This window comes from Bidens hawaiensis, unplaced genomic scaffold, assembly GCF_021521415.1.
Source record: "Bidens hawaiensis isolate Kalapana, Puna unplaced genomic scaffold, B.hawaiensis_p1.1 tig00033481_1, whole genome shotgun sequence".
NCBI lineage: Eukaryota > Viridiplantae > Streptophyta > Magnoliopsida > Asterales > Asteraceae > Bidens > Bidens hawaiensis.
Window position 1 is genome coordinate 51,182 of NW_027495730.1, and position 20,183 is coordinate 71,364.

General features: G+C 33.6%; 2 protein-coding genes across 3 annotated transcripts; one reads left to right on the plus strand and one right to left on the minus strand.

Annotated features, from left to right (window-relative positions):
- The first annotated feature begins 4,187 nt into the window (after positions 1-4,187).
- LOC143584862 (elongation factor 1-alpha-like) lies at positions 4,188-7,148 on the plus strand. Its single transcript, XM_077066798.1, has 3 exons — positions 4,188-4,383; positions 5,573-6,034; positions 6,129-7,148. The coding sequence occupies exons 2-3, from the start codon at positions 5,573-5,575 to the stop codon at positions 7,014-7,016; spliced, it is 1,350 nt and encodes a 449-aa protein (XP_076922913.1). The 5' UTR covers positions 4,188-4,383; the 3' UTR covers positions 7,017-7,148.
- Positions 7,149-16,336: 9,188 nt separating this feature from the next.
- Positions 16,337-18,456, minus strand: LOC143584870 (protein disulfide-isomerase 5-1-like). 2 transcript variants are annotated; one of them, XM_077066804.1, is made up of 5 exons: positions 18,294-18,456; positions 17,137-17,195; positions 16,855-17,030; positions 16,661-16,768; positions 16,337-16,556 (listed from the first exon to the last, which is right to left on the minus strand). In XM_077066804.1, the coding sequence occupies exons 1-4, from the start codon at positions 18,408-18,410 to the stop codon at positions 16,665-16,667; spliced, it is 456 nt and encodes a 151-aa protein (XP_076922919.1). In that variant the 5' UTR covers positions 18,411-18,456; the 3' UTR covers positions 16,337-16,556; positions 16,661-16,664. The 2 variants fall into 2 exon arrangements, with proteins under 2 accessions (XP_076922919.1, XP_076922918.1); XM_077066803.1 differs by having other exon boundaries at positions 16,337-16,554; positions 16,653-16,768.
- Between the last annotated feature and the right edge of the window lie 1,727 nt (positions 18,457-20,183).

Below are 20,183 nucleotides of genomic sequence, written 5' to 3' on the forward strand. Positions count from 1 at the left end.
GCATCTTAGTGAATACATACATGATTTGGTCGTTCGTCCTAGCAATCCAATGAATGATTTAAGATTCGATTCTAAACTCATAAACTAATATGTAGTATTTGTCTTTGAAGTAAAATGATAACATATAATATTTTGCTTAAACTAAACAAATAACGTATAACTCACAAGTGATTTTAAGGTTTACGGATTTAGTATTTAGGAGTTAAACATAAAAATCAAAGAACCAAGAAAACAAGCTAAAAAAATCAATAAAAGTTTTTGTAAAGTGAAAAGGAGAAAAAGAAAATAGTCATAGTACACAGAGAAGTATTTAGTGACAAACTATAAGAGTATAGAGAATTTGATAAGAAGCAACATCAATATCGGTAGCGCAGAAAAGGACTATAGACACGCAGTGATAATGATGGGGCGAATCCCGGCACATGGAGGCAGGCAACGATGTATTACGTGTGCTACTTATTTAACTAGACAGCCTTTGTTAAGGTTAAAATTATCTTAGTTTGTGAATACAAGTAATGAAAAACGTTATAAAATCACATTTTAATTTTTAATAAATCAATTTTATAAAATTATAAATAAATCACATTTAGACGGTCTAGATAAATATTTTTTATAAATAATATCATTTATCATTACTTTCATAAATATTTTGAAACTGAAATTCATAAAATGTAATTTTCTTATACTTAGAAAAATAAATGTATACATTTTCGACGAGAAGAAGATTGACATGTTCCTTGGGGGCATTTGCCCTTTTCTTCCTCCACGTATTAAGGGATTGATTCCATGTATTTATAACCAAGGCTAACAATATCGAATTTCCAAATCATCAAAAAAATGGTGATCACATGACAGTTTTCTCTCTTTATCCTTTTTATGTATCAATCGATTCACAAACCATTTGAGACTTTGAAAATTGGAACCCTTTGTGTCGGCCTTCCAAGTTTATTAGGGTATCTGTAGTGACAAAAAAACATCATTTTTTCATGTCACGTTAACAACACGTAGACACGGGAGCTTAATTTTATCCATAGTGGTTGAAGCTTTATAATGATTAGATGATTATAAATTATATAAACAAAATAACTAGTTAACAGTTGTGGAGTAATGTGATTGATGGAGGTTGGTTGAACTAATGGTGGGACCCCTTTTTTGTGCCCAAGCAATGTTCCCACATAAATGTGTTTTAGGACGAAAACTCTCCCTTCATAATGGCGTGGGGGCGTTTTTTTGTGCTTTTTGGGTTTTGAGGAAGCCATACTATGAATGCCTGTATTGATCGGTGTATGTATGGTTTATCATGCCACTCCAATCAACATTCTCAACTGTCACATTTAGCGACATGTTTCCATCAGTGTTTAGAAACCATGAAAGGGGTATTCAGGGATCATGGTACAGTTAGTTATTACTCAACATTTTTATATGTAAAAATATACTTTACTGGTTGGTATTCGTTTTGCTCATATATGTTCATGAATTACAATGTATGTTATTCATATTTTATATTGACATTTGATAAACTTGTTTACGTCAAACGATATAAGAAGATATTGAAACAATTTGTATAAGTTGATTTATACAATTATATACTCATGAGTTATGAGTTAAATATTTAAACTTTTCTTCACCTATAAGAAACACCTTTTGTATGCTTCAAGGGTTACCATCCCACTTTCTAAAGGCTTATGTGACTCATACAAACTTAGCAGCGGTTTGTAACTTTTATTAAAAATTGCTTACAACGGAAACTACAATGTGTACAAACTTATCATTTTACAAAACTTTAAAATAACCTTAACTCAAATATCCACCTCTAATTACCTGGTAAATCTTCAATAGGTTTTCATATGTTAGTTTCCTAAAAATATACATGTTTTAAGATAAACACTAGCATAAAACCAGTGAGTTTATGAAAACAAACTGTAAGTCAAGTTAAGTTAAATCACAAACGTATTTTGGGCTTAGTTGGCTATAGAGCATATGAAAGCTTCACAGTTAAGCATGATCACGTGGAATTAGTAACAGATTACTAGGATGGAGTCTCCACTAGGCCATTAAAAACAAATTCGTGAGTTATTGGATCGATAGCAAAACGAACAATATTGGTGGTATGGAGGGTCATATGTTATAAATGGTATCAAAGATACTCCTGAGCCGTTCAGAATGTTGGGGCAAATATTATCGAGGATGGCGAGTCCCTAAGGAAGTGATTTTATATAGATACATACATCACAAACTAAAATGGTTGAAAGGCTAAGGCCCACCCATAAGAATCTATCATTGAGTTATGGTTGACTAACTTTGTTAAACGCATTTCACGTTAGTGGGAAATGTGAACCATTAGATGCACTTGTGATATTATATAAAAGGCCAATTTACACAGCGATAGTCTCATGGATTTTATTTTGAGACGATGTGAGTTTGAGTCTTGCTTTGATTAATTTGTTTTGGGTTGAGCCGAAAGGCAGGAGGTTTTATCAGTTATGAGTTATGAGTTTCCTTTTGGATGGGCGGACCAGTCACCACGCTTTGTTATTCGGGTGAAAGAGTGACCCAGTGTGTTTGAGCCATTGCTATTAAAAAAAAAAGGAAAAGAAAGACGCCCTAGCGATTAATTGTGTTTGAAATCAACCGCTTAAACCAACGAAACCGGCAAGGTGATACTTTAAATGGGTTGTAAAACATGTCTGTGTTGCAGGTTGAACCTAACACAAGCCTCAAAATATTATGTATTGACACGAACATAACTTGTTTAATGTTTGCACGCTAATGTATTTTTATTCTGAATTTGCATATAACTTTTAATTTTGAAGCAAATATTTTTAATTACGCCAACTTATTTATACACTTCTAAATTTTGTTTATAAAAACACCTAAGTAGTTTAAACTAGGGGTGTGCAACTTAACCGCCATAACCGTTAACTGAACCATAACCGAACCAATTTTAACCGATAACCGTCATAACTGATGGGTCGGTTTAACAAATTTATAAAAACCGCAAAGTACGGGGCGGTTTTGGTTAAAGATAATTCCAAAACCACCATAACCGAACCGACCCATTTATTTAACCAGTAATATGTTTGGGATTAACTTCCACTAACATATAGTTGGATTATATCATTTTAATATTATAAAATTAAGTTGAATTTCATTGTTGGATTATATAATGTCATTCTCTTTGTTTGATAATTTGGTATTAATATTATGGATTATATATTTTGTTGTATTATGTCATATGGTTTTTTTTGTAATAATTTGTGCCAAACTTTTAGGCCCGATTACATTGTTTTGGTTATGGTTAACCGACCCATAACCGACCCATTATAATCTTCAAAACGATTAACCGAAACCGCCATAACGGGTTGGTTATAGTTATGATTATCCATTAACTGACATGTCGGTTATGGTTATGGGTTTGGCTTAAATCCGCCCCAAACCGACCCATGCACACCCCTAGTTTAAACCCATCATGTTAATACATAAAACACGATTTAGAAACAAGAAAGTAAACAAACAGGTAGATAGGTTAATTCATAAACCCGCCAGATTAACACAAACACAACATGTTTAACTTACTATATATTCAAGGTTCTAGGTATGAGCAAATGACACCAGATCCGACATCTAAATGAGTATTTCGGTATTGGTACTAATTTTTTAAGAAAATCGAGATCGGGAATTCAGTAACGGTATTATCGAATTTTTGCCTTCGGGACCCAGTGGCGTAGCCAAAAATTGTTTCCTACGAGACCGAAAAAATTTGATAGACGAACCGATTGTTTATCACTTAAGTTTGAGTTTTCTACGAGTTCGATGTCAAAATTTTTACGGATGCAATATCAAAATTCACGAATATATATCATTATAAAGATGTTTGTACATGTTCGTTCCTTAAAAGTCTTCTACGCCCCTAATTGTACATGTATCAAACTGAGCATTTTCAGTATCAATATCAAATTTTAAAAAATTCAAAATCGATATCATTAGCAGTGATATGATACCGAGTTCATCTATAAATGGTTTCCTCGAATCTATACCTAAAAAGAAAAAGAAAAAAAAACCAAAGGGACAAGAGTTGATAATAACGAAACTTACCAAGGCTAATTCCGTAATAACACATTCCATTTAACATACCTAAACAACGACGACAATACAAAAAGCAAAAATGATAAAAGGAGGCTGGGCAGCAGCTAGGGCATCTAAATAAAGATTCCACATCTGATTCCCATCACAACCGTCAGATCCATTAATCCAACGGCCCATAAAAAACCCTAATCCCATACCTTGTTAACTCCACTTATAAAACCTCTCTTTGCACCTCACCTCTTCCATTCTCTTCATCTTCACTCATCTGCCGTTGCCTGCTTATTATTATTCGCTAAGGTCAATTCTAATCCATAGCTCATGTATTATTATAGATCTGCTAGTTGTTCGTTATTGAATTGATCTACTGTATGTTAATTGTTGAAATAATCGCTCTGTTATAGATTCATGTAAATAGTCTTAGATTTGTTAATCGCCTTTTAATTTTCACTAATTTTGTTAGAGTTTTCTGTTTTTTAATCTGTCACAGCTTGATTTGAGAAGTATTGATTCAGATCTGCTCTGTAGATCGATTAATATTAGGTTTACGCTGTTTATTATAAATTTTGTTTAGGTTGAAGTGCCGTAGAAACTCGTTTGATTGAATTAGTTTACTGTTTTTGAAACTTATTGTTGAGCTGAAAGCATAGTATTATTCAACGAACTGATTTGTTATCACGTTTTTTGATTTGTATAGCTGGTTATAAATAAATATTTTGTGCTTATTTGTATTGTTTGCTTTTGCTTGTAAACTCATTTTATATGTGCTGTTGATTGATGAGCTGAAAGCATATTTGTATTTAACAAATAACTTCACTATTTAGTTGACTGTAACAGTTACTGTTATTTGAAGCTGATTTAAGAATTTGCATTGTTGATGAGCTGAAATTATAGTTTGATTCATTAGACTGCCTGATTATTTAGTTTTTTTTATTTGTGTAGCTAGTTAAATATATATTCCTTGTATATTTGTTTTTGATATTGCTTTTAATAATTTTCTGATCTGCTTTGTAAATTGTTATTGATCAGCTTAAATCATAGTTTTATTCAACAAATTGCATCATTATTTGATTGATTAATTTGTTTAGCTAGCTAAATCGGTGTTCTATACATATATTGACTTGTTATTGATTTTCTTTATGTGAACTGTTTATGTTTATTATTACTTTAGCTTGTTTAACTGCACTTGTTGGTTTAAGAATTTAAATTTTTTCGTGGTGCATTGAGAGATCCAATCATTGTTTTGTTAAATAAACTTGTTTTGTTAATACAGTTTATTGATTTGTTTAGCTTAAGCTTAGTCAAGCTGATAATATGTAAGTGGTTGTATGTGTTATAGATTTTGCTTCTAAACTTATTTTATGTTGTTTTTTACTAGTTTTGTAGTCTGCTAATCTGGTTAAAATAATTTTTGTGCTTATTTTTTTTATTATTTTTGTATTATATTTATATATGAAGCTTGTTTTAACATAATTTTTTTGTTTATCAGATGGGTAAAGAAAAGACTCACATCAGTATCGTCGTCATTGGACATGTCGACTCTGGCAAGTCCACCACAACTGGTCACCTTATCTATAAGCTAGGAGGTATAGATAAGCGTGTCATCGAGCGTTTCGAGAAGGAAGCTGCTGAGATGAACAAGAGGTCTTTCAAATACGCATGGGTGCTTGACAAACTTAAGGCCGAGCGTGAAAGAGGTATCACCATCGATATTGCTTTGTGGAAGTTTGAGACCACCAAGTACTACTGCACTGTCATTGATGCCCCCGGTCATCGTGATTTCATTAAGAACATGATTACGGGTACCTCGCAAGCTGACTGTGCTGTCCTGATTATTGACTCCACCACTGGTGGTTTTGAGGCTGGTATTTCCAAGGACGGTCAGACCCGTGAGCATGCTCTTCTTGCTTTCACCCTTGGTGTCAAGCAAATGATTTGCTGCTGTAACAAGGTATATATAAGTCTACATTGTTTATGATTTTTAACAATGTGTATGTGTTAACATTTTAATTTAAAGTTTGCTAATTGTTTTGATTAATGTGCAGATGGATGCTACCACACCCAAGTACGCAAAGGCTAGGTACGATGAAATCGTGAAGGAAGTTTCATCATACTTGAAGAAGGTCGGATACAACCCTGACAAAATCCCGTTCGTTCCAATTTCTGGTTTTGAGGGTGACAACATGATTGAGAGGTCAACCAACCTAGACTGGTACAAGGGTCCCACCCTTCTCGAGGCTCTTGACCAGATCAACGAGCCAAAGAGACCATCCGACAAGCCACTCCGTCTCCCACTTCAGGACGTGTACAAGATCGGTGGTATTGGAACTGTGCCAGTGGGACGTGTCGAGACTGGTGTGATCAAGCCCGGTATGGTTGTTACCTTCGGACCATCAGGGTTGACCACTGAAGTTAAGTCAGTTGAGATGCACCATGAAGCTCTTCAAGAGGCTCTTCCCGGTGACAATGTCGGGTTCAACGTCAAGAACGTTGCTGTCAAGGATCTCAAGCGTGGGTACGTCGCTTCAAACTCCAAGGATGATCCGGCCAAGGGTGCTGCTAGCTTCACCTCCCAGGTCATCATCATGAACCACCCTGGCCAGATCGGTAATGGTTATGCACCGGTTCTTGATTGCCACACCTCCCACATTGCTGTTAAGTTCTCTGAACTTTTGACCAAGATTGACAGACGGTCCGGTAAGGAGCTTGAGAAGGAGCCTAAGTTCTTGAAGAACGGTGACGCTGGTATGGTTAAGATGCTTCCAACCAAGCCCATGGTTGTTGAGACCTTTTCTGAGTACCCACCGCTTGGTCGGTTTGCTGTTAGGGACATGCGTCAGACGGTTGCTGTTGGTGTTATCAAGAGTGTTGAGAAGAAGGACCCAACCGGAGCCAAGGTGACCAAGGCTGCAGTGAAGAAGGGAGCCAAGTGAGGTGGTTTGTGTTTTGTTGGTTTATGGACTGTTTTATGTTTTCTGTCATTTCGTTTTTACTAGTTTTGAACTTTATTTTGTTGAAGAGTTTTGTTATTTGATATCTGAAGTTTTAATTATGGGTTACAGACATTTGTTGTGGCTTCAATTTTATAGTTATGATGATAGAGTTTGTAGTTGGGTGGTTGAAAAACTTATTATTTTGCTATCCAGCCTTTTATTATGTTTTAAAAATTTTAAAAGCTAAAAATTAAAAATATGTTATAATAAGTATCATTTGTCAAACTTATTATAATGAAGAGTTTGTAGTTGGTTAAAAAACTCTGAAATTTAATATTTATTTTAGCAAAAGCCAAAACCTTGGAAATTTGTTGCTTTGCTACCTATGTGGCATGTGTATGAGCCTTGTTATTTTTCTACTTATCATCTGGCTACTTTCATCTTTTTACCAACTCATCATGTTGCTAAGTTGTCTGGCATTATTCTCTGGGTTAAGCGTCCTTGTATTTTTTCGCATTTTGGTCTGAAAATCTAATTTATTGCACATTGGTTGGACTAATAATAGTTTGCTCATACGTAACACGAATAGTCCTCATTAAGGTATGCCACATATTCGGAAAAATTGGATTACAAGTTTTTTTTGTTCTAGGGATAATTCATGTTGCACTACAACACCTTTGATTGATTGCAATTAGTTTGGGTATATCACCGATTATTTTTTTTTATTAACAAGGGCCCGAACCCAAACACCGCCATGAGGAATCATATCCAACTATATCACTTAAGCGAATGAATTGGTAGCATAAATCATTTTATATGTAGGGATATCATAAAATGCTAGAGTCGAACAAGAAAAACCAAAACCCGAAGCTTTCAGGAAGAATACACGTAGGGGTATTCAAGGACAAAACTGAGAATAAGGTCGAGCATGCATTAATCACGGTTGACCTGATCCAATTACTAGTTCAATACGTGTAACCAAATACTACGTTGTATCAAGTTAAATGATATAATAAAGATTTTTTTGAAGTTAACCCTCATATTACTAAAAACTGAATTTGGTTGAATTTTACGCGTTTGGTATCTGAACTCGATTTTTTGGATGATTTTGTGATCGGGTTTTCGGGCAACAAAACATCCTAACTACGGTAGACGGTAAACTTGAATTCACCTAAGATTATAATCGGGTTTTGAGGAAGTTCGCAAACCTGATAGGTCTGTAAACTACCTGAACATTTTAGAGAACTATCAGTTGGAAGTTCTTTCATGTTCGTTTCTATAATATACGAACACACATGAACTTTTTTTTGTTCATTTAATTAGAACAAAGGGATTTTAAAACACATCATGTTTATTTATACATGTTCATGAACGTTTGTATCATATGGTCAGGTTTGTTAAAACATCATTCAAATTATTTACTATTAATATAAACTCAACATTTGGTTAGCCCAATTTTATAAAAGTGATTTGAAGATGGTGTTTTGAAGCTTTTTAATATGACATGGTTCCAACCCAAGCTTTTTAATATGACATGTCAAGTATGAGCTTGGGTTGGGACCATGTGTTCCTGCTACTTCTTAGGACTATTCTGGATGTATAATTCAGTTTGAGTATTCATATTTCTGAATCAAGCTGTCATTTTTTAAACATACGCATTTTGAATAGAACATGTCATTAGCGTTCCGCCTTAGAATGAAGCACTCGCGTCATCGGTAGTGGACGAAGCGAAAGCGAGAACGTCGGCTTGAGTAATACACACATTGGTGAGAATATAATGTCCCCAAAACCTAAGGGTTCCTCCGTAAGGTTCACCGACAAAGCGGAAGCGAGAACGTTGGCTCGAGTAATACAAACATTTGTGAGAATCTAATGCCCCCAAAACCTAAGGGTTCCTCCACAAGGTTCATCCACGGAAGGTGAGTCAGGATCTAAGATAGGCTGAAAGGCGTAGTCGATGGCCAACATGTGAATATTCATGTACTACCCCTTGTTGGTCCCAAAGAGGCTAGGTTAGCCGAAAGATGGTTATCAGTTCAGGTATCCACTCCTACTATTAAGTAAAATCCATTTACTAGGACGCTTATAATGGGACGGAGGAAGTACTATGTAACATCCCGAATTTCAAGTAATAATATTTATATTATTAATAATGGAAAAGTTTACTTGGATTAATGAATAAAATGGTAAAAGGTAAAGATAAGTAGACTAATTAAATGGAACTAATCATGGAACAAAAAGGAAAGATGGACCTTAGGTCTATTGGCTTAAGGGAGTATAAATACCCCTTAAATCCTAAATCTTTCCATTTCCATCCATAATATCCATCTTATTCTCCCTATACCTTAAAACACACACTCCTTTCCTTTTTCGGCCTCAACCTAGATCAAGGAACCAAGATCAAAACCAAACCTTTTATTGATAGATCTTTGAGATACAAGCTAGATACAAGATCAATACTTCATAACAAGCTAGCCGTAACCTAGAAACACCAAAAAGGTATGTTCTTTAACCTTAAAGGTTACGTTTTTTTTATGAGCGGTTTGCCTTGAAACTATGATGTTTATGTTTAATGTTTTGTTTATTTTAAAAGACAAAGATGTTGTTCCAAGACAAGTTATGGATCGTATGTAATATTTTATGAAAGTTTTTATATTCCGCGAATGTTTTGTTAACTCTGATGATTAAAACTATGTTGATGAGTAAACCCAACGTCCAAATGTGAGGTACCGGTAACGGGGCCTTACATAGTTAATGTATGGTTCATGCATTTATTTATAAGCCGGTTTTCTTTATCTTTAACGGGTCAAACATTGTCCAAGATGTAACATTAGTGAGTCTAGTCGACCCGTTAATTATTTATTAAAAAAACTAGAACTTCTAAACAAAAAGTGAGTTGAGTCGACCACATCTGTTGCGACTTGAACCAAACATAATCAACACCAAATGGTGTTTCATCAATCTATGTCTGCACACGCTTTTTAAGGACCAGAAGCTGTTGTGTTCTTCAAGGAACCAACTTTTGTTCTCTTGACAAAACGACCATCAATACTCCTAATCATGAGGCAGAAGAAGCTTACGATGTTATACCCAACAAACTCAAATTGTGGGACCTGATTTAGGATTTCAGTGTTAACTGTTGATAATTTGCATTAACTTGTTCTTGTCCATTTATTTCTGGTATCAGAAGATCATTCATTCATTTGACCCTATAGTATACTTAAGTATTTAACTAATTTATCCAAACAAACACAAACACAAATACAAGTACCTATAATATACTTAAGTATTTAACTAATTTTTATAACAGCAGCATCTTCCTCATTTTGTGTAAAATGCATGCTCATGTAATTAATATAATCAAATTATCACTCTTTATAACCAAATACTTTAAATAAACTAAAGCAGTGTACAAATAATAAAAATGGTGTAAAATTAAATAAATAATGATTTTAAAGTAAAAGCATTTCGTACACTTTTTTTTTTCTTATTATTTCACCGAACTTCTACTTTTAAAAGTAAATTTATTTAAAAATTAATCTTTATCCAGAAAATTCATTTTTAACTATTAAATAAGCAAATAAAAAGTTTTACCAATACAAAATAGTTTATTAATTTAACTCTGAAGGTTATAAAACATGATATCAGAGAGAGAAAACACGTACAGAAAAGAAGCCACGCATAGTTATGAAAAAAAAGAGTAAATTTACTATATTAATACAATCATATCCATAAATTGTTGTTTTTCATTAAAATTCACATCTAAATTTTCTCAAATTAAATCTAGGGTTTTTACCTTTCTCTTCTGGCAATTATTATTATTATTTGGTATAATAAAAATAATTAGATCAAATGTAGAAAATGGTAATGTAAGGAGAGAAATGAGTGTTTATAAAAGATTATTAGAAATCTGACGTGGCAGCCGGATGGTATTTTAACAATGGCTTATGATAAGGTTTATGTGTTAATGAAGATAAAGCTAAAGGGTAGGTGAGAATAAAATGAAATGAAGTTTATTGTGATAATAGTGTGGGTGGATAAGTAATAATTAATATAATCAAAACCAGTTCTATAAATTATCACTCTCTTTTTATGAATATATCAATAATCACACTATAAGTAAATTAGCATCAAACGAAAATTGAAAGCAGAAACGTGGTTCAACAATGTTTTTTTAATTTGAACAGATATTTTAGGGGAAAAGTAAGTTAAAAAAGCAAGTTTGGTTAAGTAATAAAAATTACCATGAGAGAAACGTAAAAACACTAGATTGAATATGAGAAAATTTAGCTGTAAATCTTGATGAAATGCAACAATTTATGGATGCAATTGTATCAATATAAGAAACTTACTTCTTTTTTTTCATAGCTACACCTGGTTTCTATTCTTTACAACGTGTTTTCTATCTCTGACATCATGCTTTTTAACCCTTAGAGTTAAATTAATAAGTTATTTTGTGTTGGTAACTTTTTTTATTGTTTATTTAATGGTTAATGATGAATTTTATGGATAAAGTTTAACTTTTTAAAACTAATTTCATTCGTCATATTTTGTGACCACCATATGCGTCATCACATTATTTTTAATTTTAAATGTAAAAAAAAATGATGTACCTTAACTTTTTTATTAAAATTTTTATTTATTTTGTAAATTTATTTTCAATTTGTTTTTAGTTATATTTTACACTTTCTTTAATAGTATTTGTTGAAGTTCGTTCTTGTCTAAGAGTTGGAAAAAACAAACAAGGGAAACATATATAAGATCTAACCAAAGTCAAAGCAATAAATATATTCCCTGTATTTGCTCTTTTATTTTTCTTTCACAAAATGAGCTTCAACAAATAATTTGAAAGAAAAAGTAAAAAACGAATATAAAACAAATTAAAAAAAAAGTTGCAGTGCATCAAGATCTCTTTTGTTTGTACTAGTGCTAGTTGCCATCGTTTCTTGACGGGTTTGTAAGCGTTAAATCTAACCCCATCTGAGTTAAATGTATATTATTTATGGGTATTATTATTGTTTAAATAATAATAATTATTTTCATTATTAAATGTGCATTATTATATTCTTAACATAGTGAATTAAATATGCATTTATAAACAATGTAGATTAGTTATTAGAGTATTCAAAAGACAATCTTACCCTTTGAAAAAAGTTTTTTCTTACTTATAATGAATTAGAATTGTCACTTTCAACTAAAACATGAAACCTAACTCGAGAAAACCCGAACCTGAATTCAAAACAAACGTTCTCATCGACTCAACATCACGTGTAACTAATAATTAATCAGCTTACAAATTCAAATTCAATAAGATAAATAACTATTGCTAAAATAACTGGCTTATCAGATAGTTTTTAGCAAAGATTAAAGTAAAATCGTACCTCGGTATCTAGCTACCTCTTCACCATTATAGAAAACCTTAAAAGTCGGATTCGATCCGATCTTAACCTTTGAACAAAGAGGTTTATTAGTCCCACAATCAAATTCACCGACCTCTATCTCATCTTCACCTGAATCCAAACTAACCCGACCCGAAAAACCCGAACCTGAGAAAAGGCCAACCCAAACTCGAACTGAAGTAATTCGGGTTGGTTCTTGGGTCTGATTTCTAGGTTTTGGGTCAACCCGAAAAACCAAATAAACTATTTGTTTAAAAATATAATATTATTATTAGGTATGTACACCATATACAAAACAACATACGCATTCTATTTGTTCCTATTCCACATATTATGGTTGATTGACTATATGTTTTTATATATCTTTTCTAATAATAACCGTAATAGAACAAAAAAATTTTCCTTTACCGGGTTATGTTTATTTATAATTAGATTATTTTTGTATATCTTTTCTTTACTTTTTTATTTTCTTAGATACTCGATTAACCAAACCCGAAAAAACCTGAACCCAAATAACCTGGCCCCAAAAAAAAAGCGTGAGAGATTCGGGTTGGGTTTCAGGTATAAATTTAAAACTTTGAAACCCGAAAAAACCGACCCGAAACACACCCATATAATGAATGCATAAAGTGTTGTACTATATGCACAAAGCTTACTTCAATTCAACTTTGAAAAAACATATCGAGGGGATTTGCCCGATGGATGAAAGACAACAATATATGCATGCATGTGTTTATAATAGATCCGCTTTTGTTTATATGGTGGAATAGTTTTCTTATACGAATTTACTTTAATGACTTCTATAATATAAAAATAAATGAAGTAATCATTGCTAGTAATTAAACTTTTAGGGTTTGAAAATAAATGCCATTTGAGTAAATGCGTATAAGAAAACCACTCCAGGTGTAGGATCGAAAAGATTAATGGATGTGTTACAAACAAATGCATATAGTGTTGCCATTGATCCATCGGGTAAGTCCCTTCGGTATGTTGAGTTGTAACCTATTTTTATTTCGGACATTTTTTGCTTCATTAAAATCATATTATAATACTCCTCTCGTCCCATTATAAGTGTCATAGTTTGACTTTTCAAGTCTTTCTTTTGCAACCTTGACCGTAAATATTTTTGTTCGTGTCATATAATACTTGATGAAAATTATATCAATGTAAAATATATTTAAAACCCAATCCATTCATATATTTTACATCAAGTATTTTATAACATAAACAAAAAATATTGTCGGTCAAAGTTAAACGAGAAAGACTTGAAAAATCAAACTAGGACGCTTATAATGGGACGGAGGAAGTACTATGTAACATCCCGAATTTCAAGTAATAATATTTATATTATTAATAATGGAAAAGTTTACTTGGATTAATGAATAAAATGGTAAAAGGTAAAGATAAGTAGACTAATTAAATGGAACTAATCATGGAACAAAAAGGAAAGATGGACCTTAGGTCTATTGGCTTAAGGGAGTATAAATACCCCTTAAACCCTAAATCTTTCCATTTCCATCCATAATATCCATCTTATTCTCCCTATACCTTAAAACACACACACTCCTTTCCTTTTTCGGCCTCAACCTAGATCAAGGAACCAAGATCAAAACCAAACCTTTTATTGATAGATCTTTGAGATACAAGCTAGATACAAGATCAATACTTCATAACAAGCTAGCCGTAACCTAGAAACACCAAAAAGGTATGTTCTTTAACCTTAAAGGTTACGTTTTTTTTATGAGCGGTTTGCCTTGAAACTTAACACTAGAGTAAATCGGGTCTAGATACATCATAAAAATGCAAACTTGATGATTAAAACGGACTTAATAGACATATGGTTATATACGGTTCATAAAGGAACCCTAGATCTAGCCTAGAACGTTTCAAATGTATAAAGGCCCAAGCTTTATGCCTAAAACGGGTTAGATCTAGATGATAGTATAGTGACGGGGGTGCAACGATTATGATTGATGATGATAGGAGGTTAAAAGTTCATGATTTGAACCTTAGATCAATAATTGAGCAAAGTAGAAATCATAAAATGGAATAATGAGCTGGACTGGGGGTTTTCGGCCACCCTATGGAGTTCTCGGCCAGGATTGAGAATCCTTGGTCAAACCTTATGGTTCTCGGCCATGTGGTTTTCGGCCATGGTGATCTCGGTCAACCAAGGTTTTCGGTCACCAAAGGTTCTCGGCCAGAAACATTAGTTCTCGGTCAAGAATAAGGTTCTCGGCCACCCAGGTTCTGGTTGGTTTGGGCCTGGACCCTGTTGGCCCAGATGAACAGTTGGACGGACTTAATTAAGCCCAAAAGATTCTAAGCCCAACTTAGAAAATAAACTAAAATGTTAATGGAAAATGTGTTAAGACAGTTAATGAAAATAAAATTTTTCCAAGCTGACCTGGCAGCTCGACCCCAGCCAGGGGCTCTGCCCCCTGGACCCTGCTAGGGGCTGCCGCCCCTAGAACCCCGCTGCCAGGGGCGCTGCCCCCGGACCCCTGTTCGTTGTGGGTTATAATCGACCTAGAAACACAATATAGATAGCGATAGATGATTGATACGTGTAATTATTATACAGTTAGCCGTGCACAGCTCAAGAAATGGATTACGATTAACGGTGAACGTAACCACATTCAGGTGAGTTTTTAGCCCCATTTCCTTGTTATGTTTTCGGGGCTGTGTGCATACTCGATGTGATAGTTAATACACTTACCTTAACTGGTAAGTGTATGCCTTATATGGTTTATATGTTATGTATGTATATCTTAAATGTGAATGAAAGCTTGTCGGTACGTGAACGATCTTCGGATATTGCACGTGCCAACAAAGGGAGGTATGTTTATGATGGACGAATGTGTATGATAGATATACGTACAATATATGAATATGTATGATTGATTAAAGAAAGTATGTATGTTATTGGTATGTAAAGATAGTATGTACGAAGATGAAGAAAGAGGGACCAGATCCTAATAATATCTGAGATAGAGAAGGAGGGACCAGACCCTTTATAATATCTGAGATAGAGAAGTGAACAGGGACCAGGCCCTAATAATATCTGAGATAGACAAGAAAGGGACCAGACCCTAAAATATCTGAGATAGACAAAGGAAAGAGGGACCAGACCCTAATAATATCTGAGATAGAATGGACAGTATCTATATAGTATGAAAGTAATAAAATATGAATATACGTATGAAATTATGTAATGAGAGTAAGTTAGCAAAGTAATTATTATGTATCTTCGGATGCATGATTGAAGGTAAGCGTATATATTGTATTATGTTTGATTAACTAGAACTCACTCAGCGTAGCTGACTTTTAGTATGCGTGCAGGTGAGTAGGATGAGGCAGTTCGTTTGAGGGGACACGTGGCATTGAATAAGAGGCTGGCATCGGAAGACTCAAGACGTTTATGTTTAATGTTTCGTTTATTTTGAAAGACTAGATGCTGTTTTAAAACAAGTTATGGATTTAAGTAATGCTTTTTTTGAAAGTTTTAATATTCCGCGTATGTTTTATTTAACTCTGATGAATAGAACTATGTTTATGAGTAAATCCAACGTCCAAATGTGAGGCACCGGTAACGGGGCCTTACATACTATTTTCACTAAGGTTTGCTTTGGTACCTCTTTAAAACCAATTTTCTAAAATCTCAAATCAGTCCAACTTGATCCCAACTCCCAAAACCTAAATTAATACTCGTTTAATAATCGAACTCAAGCTAGACTTTATATAGCAAGGTTCAGCTAAATACCATAAAAAACTGATATATAATAAATTAGTTGATCCAAACTAAAAAAAACTAATCACAAGTCGAGCACAAGAATAGATGAGCTTGGAAACGGGCTCGACTTGTGTACACCTTTTAATTTAACGAAAACAAAGCATAAAAAATGGCAAAAATAGAAGGCCTCCAAATTCAATCCTCACAACTTAAAATTGATAATAAATAAACAAAGATCTAGTTTTGCATTATACCACAACAAAACTGTGCTTGTGATCGACAATAAGAACACAAAAAACATAAATGGGGAAACAGTAAATCCTTTCTATCAAAACACTAGCCCAATAAGGTAATACAACTATCAAGTAGTGTCACCTGTATCCGCGTTCAAACCTCCTGACCTGATCTGTTCCAGACATAACACATAAACGAGTTAGCAGTCGCATTTTAAATATTATTATTACTTAACAAAATCACAAGAAACAAAAGGATGTCCCAAAATACCTGAAAAGTAAATCATAGTTCTTTATCATCCTGTAGATGTGCATCCACCGCTGCAGCTGTTGCCTTTTGTGTTTCTTCCAAAACAAACGTTCTCATCGACTCAACATCGCGTGCACCTAATAATTATCAGTTCACAAATTCAAATTCAGTCAAGATAAATGAATACAACTAATATAATTGGATTAATTGAATACAACTGTACCTCGGTATCTAGCAACTTCTTCACCATTATAGAAAACCTTAAAAGTCGGATACGATCCGATCTTAACCTTTGAACAAAGAGGTTTATTAGTTCCACAATCAACTTCACCGACCTCTATCTCATCTTCACCTTCCATTGTTTTTCCAAGATCCTCCCATAATGAACCCAAACTCTTACTGTATTATCAATACAAATCACAAAATCTCAAAACAAACCTCTCAAAACTCATCATCAAACTGATTTATGAAATGAATAGATTGAAATAAATAAATAATTACTCACCAGTGCTTACACCAAGGCACACAGAATTTCACAAACCAAGCAGTGTCTTTCTCTTTCACCTTAACACACACAAAGCAAACAAAAAATGCAGATATTAAATCACTTATCCCACATATACCACTAGGGCTGTAAACGAACGGAACATTCAGCGGGAAGGTTCGTTCGTTTAATAAACCATGAACAAGGAGTCTCGTTTGACTAACTATATGAATGAACACGAACAAAGGCCGTGTTCGTGAACGTTCGATAATGTGTTTGTTTACGTCCATTTACGTTCCTTAACGTTTGTTTGTTTGTTAATGCTTGCTCATTAAAGGTTTTTAGGGGGTGTTTGGGATTGCTTATTTTCACCAACTTATAACTTATAAACTTTTTAAAAAATAATAAGGTGTTTGGGATTACTTATATTGTGAGAGGAAAAGTTTCATAAGTTACACTTTTATAACTTATTAACTTAATGAAAAGTTATAAGGAGGCAAATAAGGAATCCCAAACACCCCCTTAGTATCTTTTTAATGACTTCTCTAACTTGCTATATAGATTTAAGCCAAATTATTAACAATAAAACAACATATATGAGCATGATATGACTAATTTAGTAATTTATATACAAGTTAACATACAAAATTACAAACAGAAATGTAAAAAAACCCCAACATAAACTTGGTACCCGGACAGAACCATTGACACGACCATTCTTGGTTAGTCAAATCATATAAAATACTGTTTTGAGTTCATTTGTGTCCGCAAACCGTTCACGAAAAGATCATCATTTCGTTAATGAACGGACACGAACAAGAAATTTCGTACGCTTAAGTGTTCACGAACCGTCTGCTTGTCCGTTACGGGATAAACAAAGGCCTAGTTCGAATCGGTTGGTTTACAGCCGTAATATCTACAACCTCTAGTGATAATCAAACTTGATCAAGAGGTTAATCAGAAACACAAACTCACATTGAATTAAATAATTAAATAAACATGAATTCCTAAAGATAAACGTTGAATTGAATTTGTATAAAATAACTAGGGCACAGATAAAATACAAATAGCAGATAATCGGAGATCTTAGAACGCATCAATTACAGTAACACATCAAAGGAATAGACGAACTGAATTGAAATGAAATTAAAAAGATGATTAATTGATTGATTGAATACCTTGTCGGAGAAGGTAGTTTCGGTTAGGGTTATGACTTCAGCTCTTGTATCCAGTACAAAAGTTGACAGTAAAACTAATGTAATCAACAGTACGGAGGATAGATGATTGGCTTTCATGGCTGCAGTAGCTTCTTCCGATTGATTGCAGATCGTCAGATTCGATGTTATTACCTTCAAGATCAATCAATATAAAAGTTTTATTTTATTTTAATTATTTCTTTTTGAATCTCATACTTTGTTTCCCAAATTGGAGAACCCCATTTGTTCACCTCGGCTAGACTATTATGTTTTAATCGAGCCTAGGTTAACTTTAGAGTTTAGTTTAGGCGTTTTATTAAAACCATACTGCCGATTGTCACTGGAAGTCGTTGTGCCACCACAAAAGCAAAACTTTTCGTCGTAACATACAGTGAGACGAAAGCCTGGGTGGGCTCGAGGGCTCGAGATATAAATTGACAACCTCGCAAGGTCTAGCTTAGATACTTAATTGTCATAGTCTATTATTATTATTATTATTATTATTATTATTAATTGGGTGGGCTCGAGGGCTCGAGATAATTGTCTTTACGGGAGAACTATTATATTATTATTATTATTTGTTTATATATAGTAAAAAGTAAAATGTTGAACTAAATATGTTTTTTTGTTCTATTAGACCTTGTAGTGGAGAGGGATTAGTCAACAAAAATAACAGTCACGTAGAACATGAGATATTAACTAACTAAACCGTAAATCATGTGTATTGTAGAGAGTTAGTTAACTAAGTTATTTGGATGAACCAATCACAACAGTCAAAAATTGAAGAGCATGGAGATGTTGGAGTGTTACTCGGCCAACGCTCAAGGGGAGTGGTGCACCCACCTTGGCGACATGGCAGTGGGAGGCGTCCACTAGACTTGGTTTTACTGGTACTAGTTACTTAAAAGTAAAAACTGTTACTCCATTGGTGCCAGGCTTTAACAGGTTTGGATTCAATGATTTAGGGTCAAAATAAAACAATTTGAAATTGTAACTTAGGTTCGTGTCAAGATGTAATGCTAGAAAACTAAAGGCCTAAGGTGGATAAATCTTGATTATTATGAAAGGTGAAAGATGTTATTAACATAAAGATGAGAAACTAGTTTTTATTTCATGAGTAACATAGTACTATAGTAATGTAATACACTAAATCACTAATAGCTCATAAAGTCGGGAGTTATGCAAAATTATAACCGTGTATCTGTTTTAACCCGTGCATATTGTATGCCATCAAACGTATACGAAAATCACGTTTTAGGTGAAAAACCACTTTTGTGGAATCTTGTATTCGTGAAACACATACGTTTTTCTAATGAAACTTAACACATCATGTAGTTGTATATTTTCTTCGTGTAGAGATGTTTATTTGAGACGCACAACCTTGTAGCACACAAAGAGAGGCTACGGTTATGTATTAGTTGTTTTCAAAAAAGTGGTTTTACGTGAACATATCAACTTAATAACTTATCAGAATGTGAGACCATGACTGATCATGACACTTGATAGAAAAGTATTAAGTACATGACAGTTTGGTGCTTGAGTTTATAATTGTCTCAGGCAACCCCCAACATGTTATAAGACCCATAAAAATGTGTTTCATGAATGTATGTCATCCCATGTATTAAAATGAGAGTCCGACATCTTATTAAAAGGCGAGAGGACAAGTATTTATGACTTCTGGCTAACAAGTATTTATAACATGTAACGGTAAAAGACAAGTGTTTGTGTTTATGACATCTTAAGATGATTTGAAAACCCCTCAACTTAATACCTTAACTGATCAACTCATCTTAATTAAAATTCTTAATGATATAAACAATACATCAACTCCATCTTAAAATGATTTTAAAATTGCATCAACTCACTTCACAC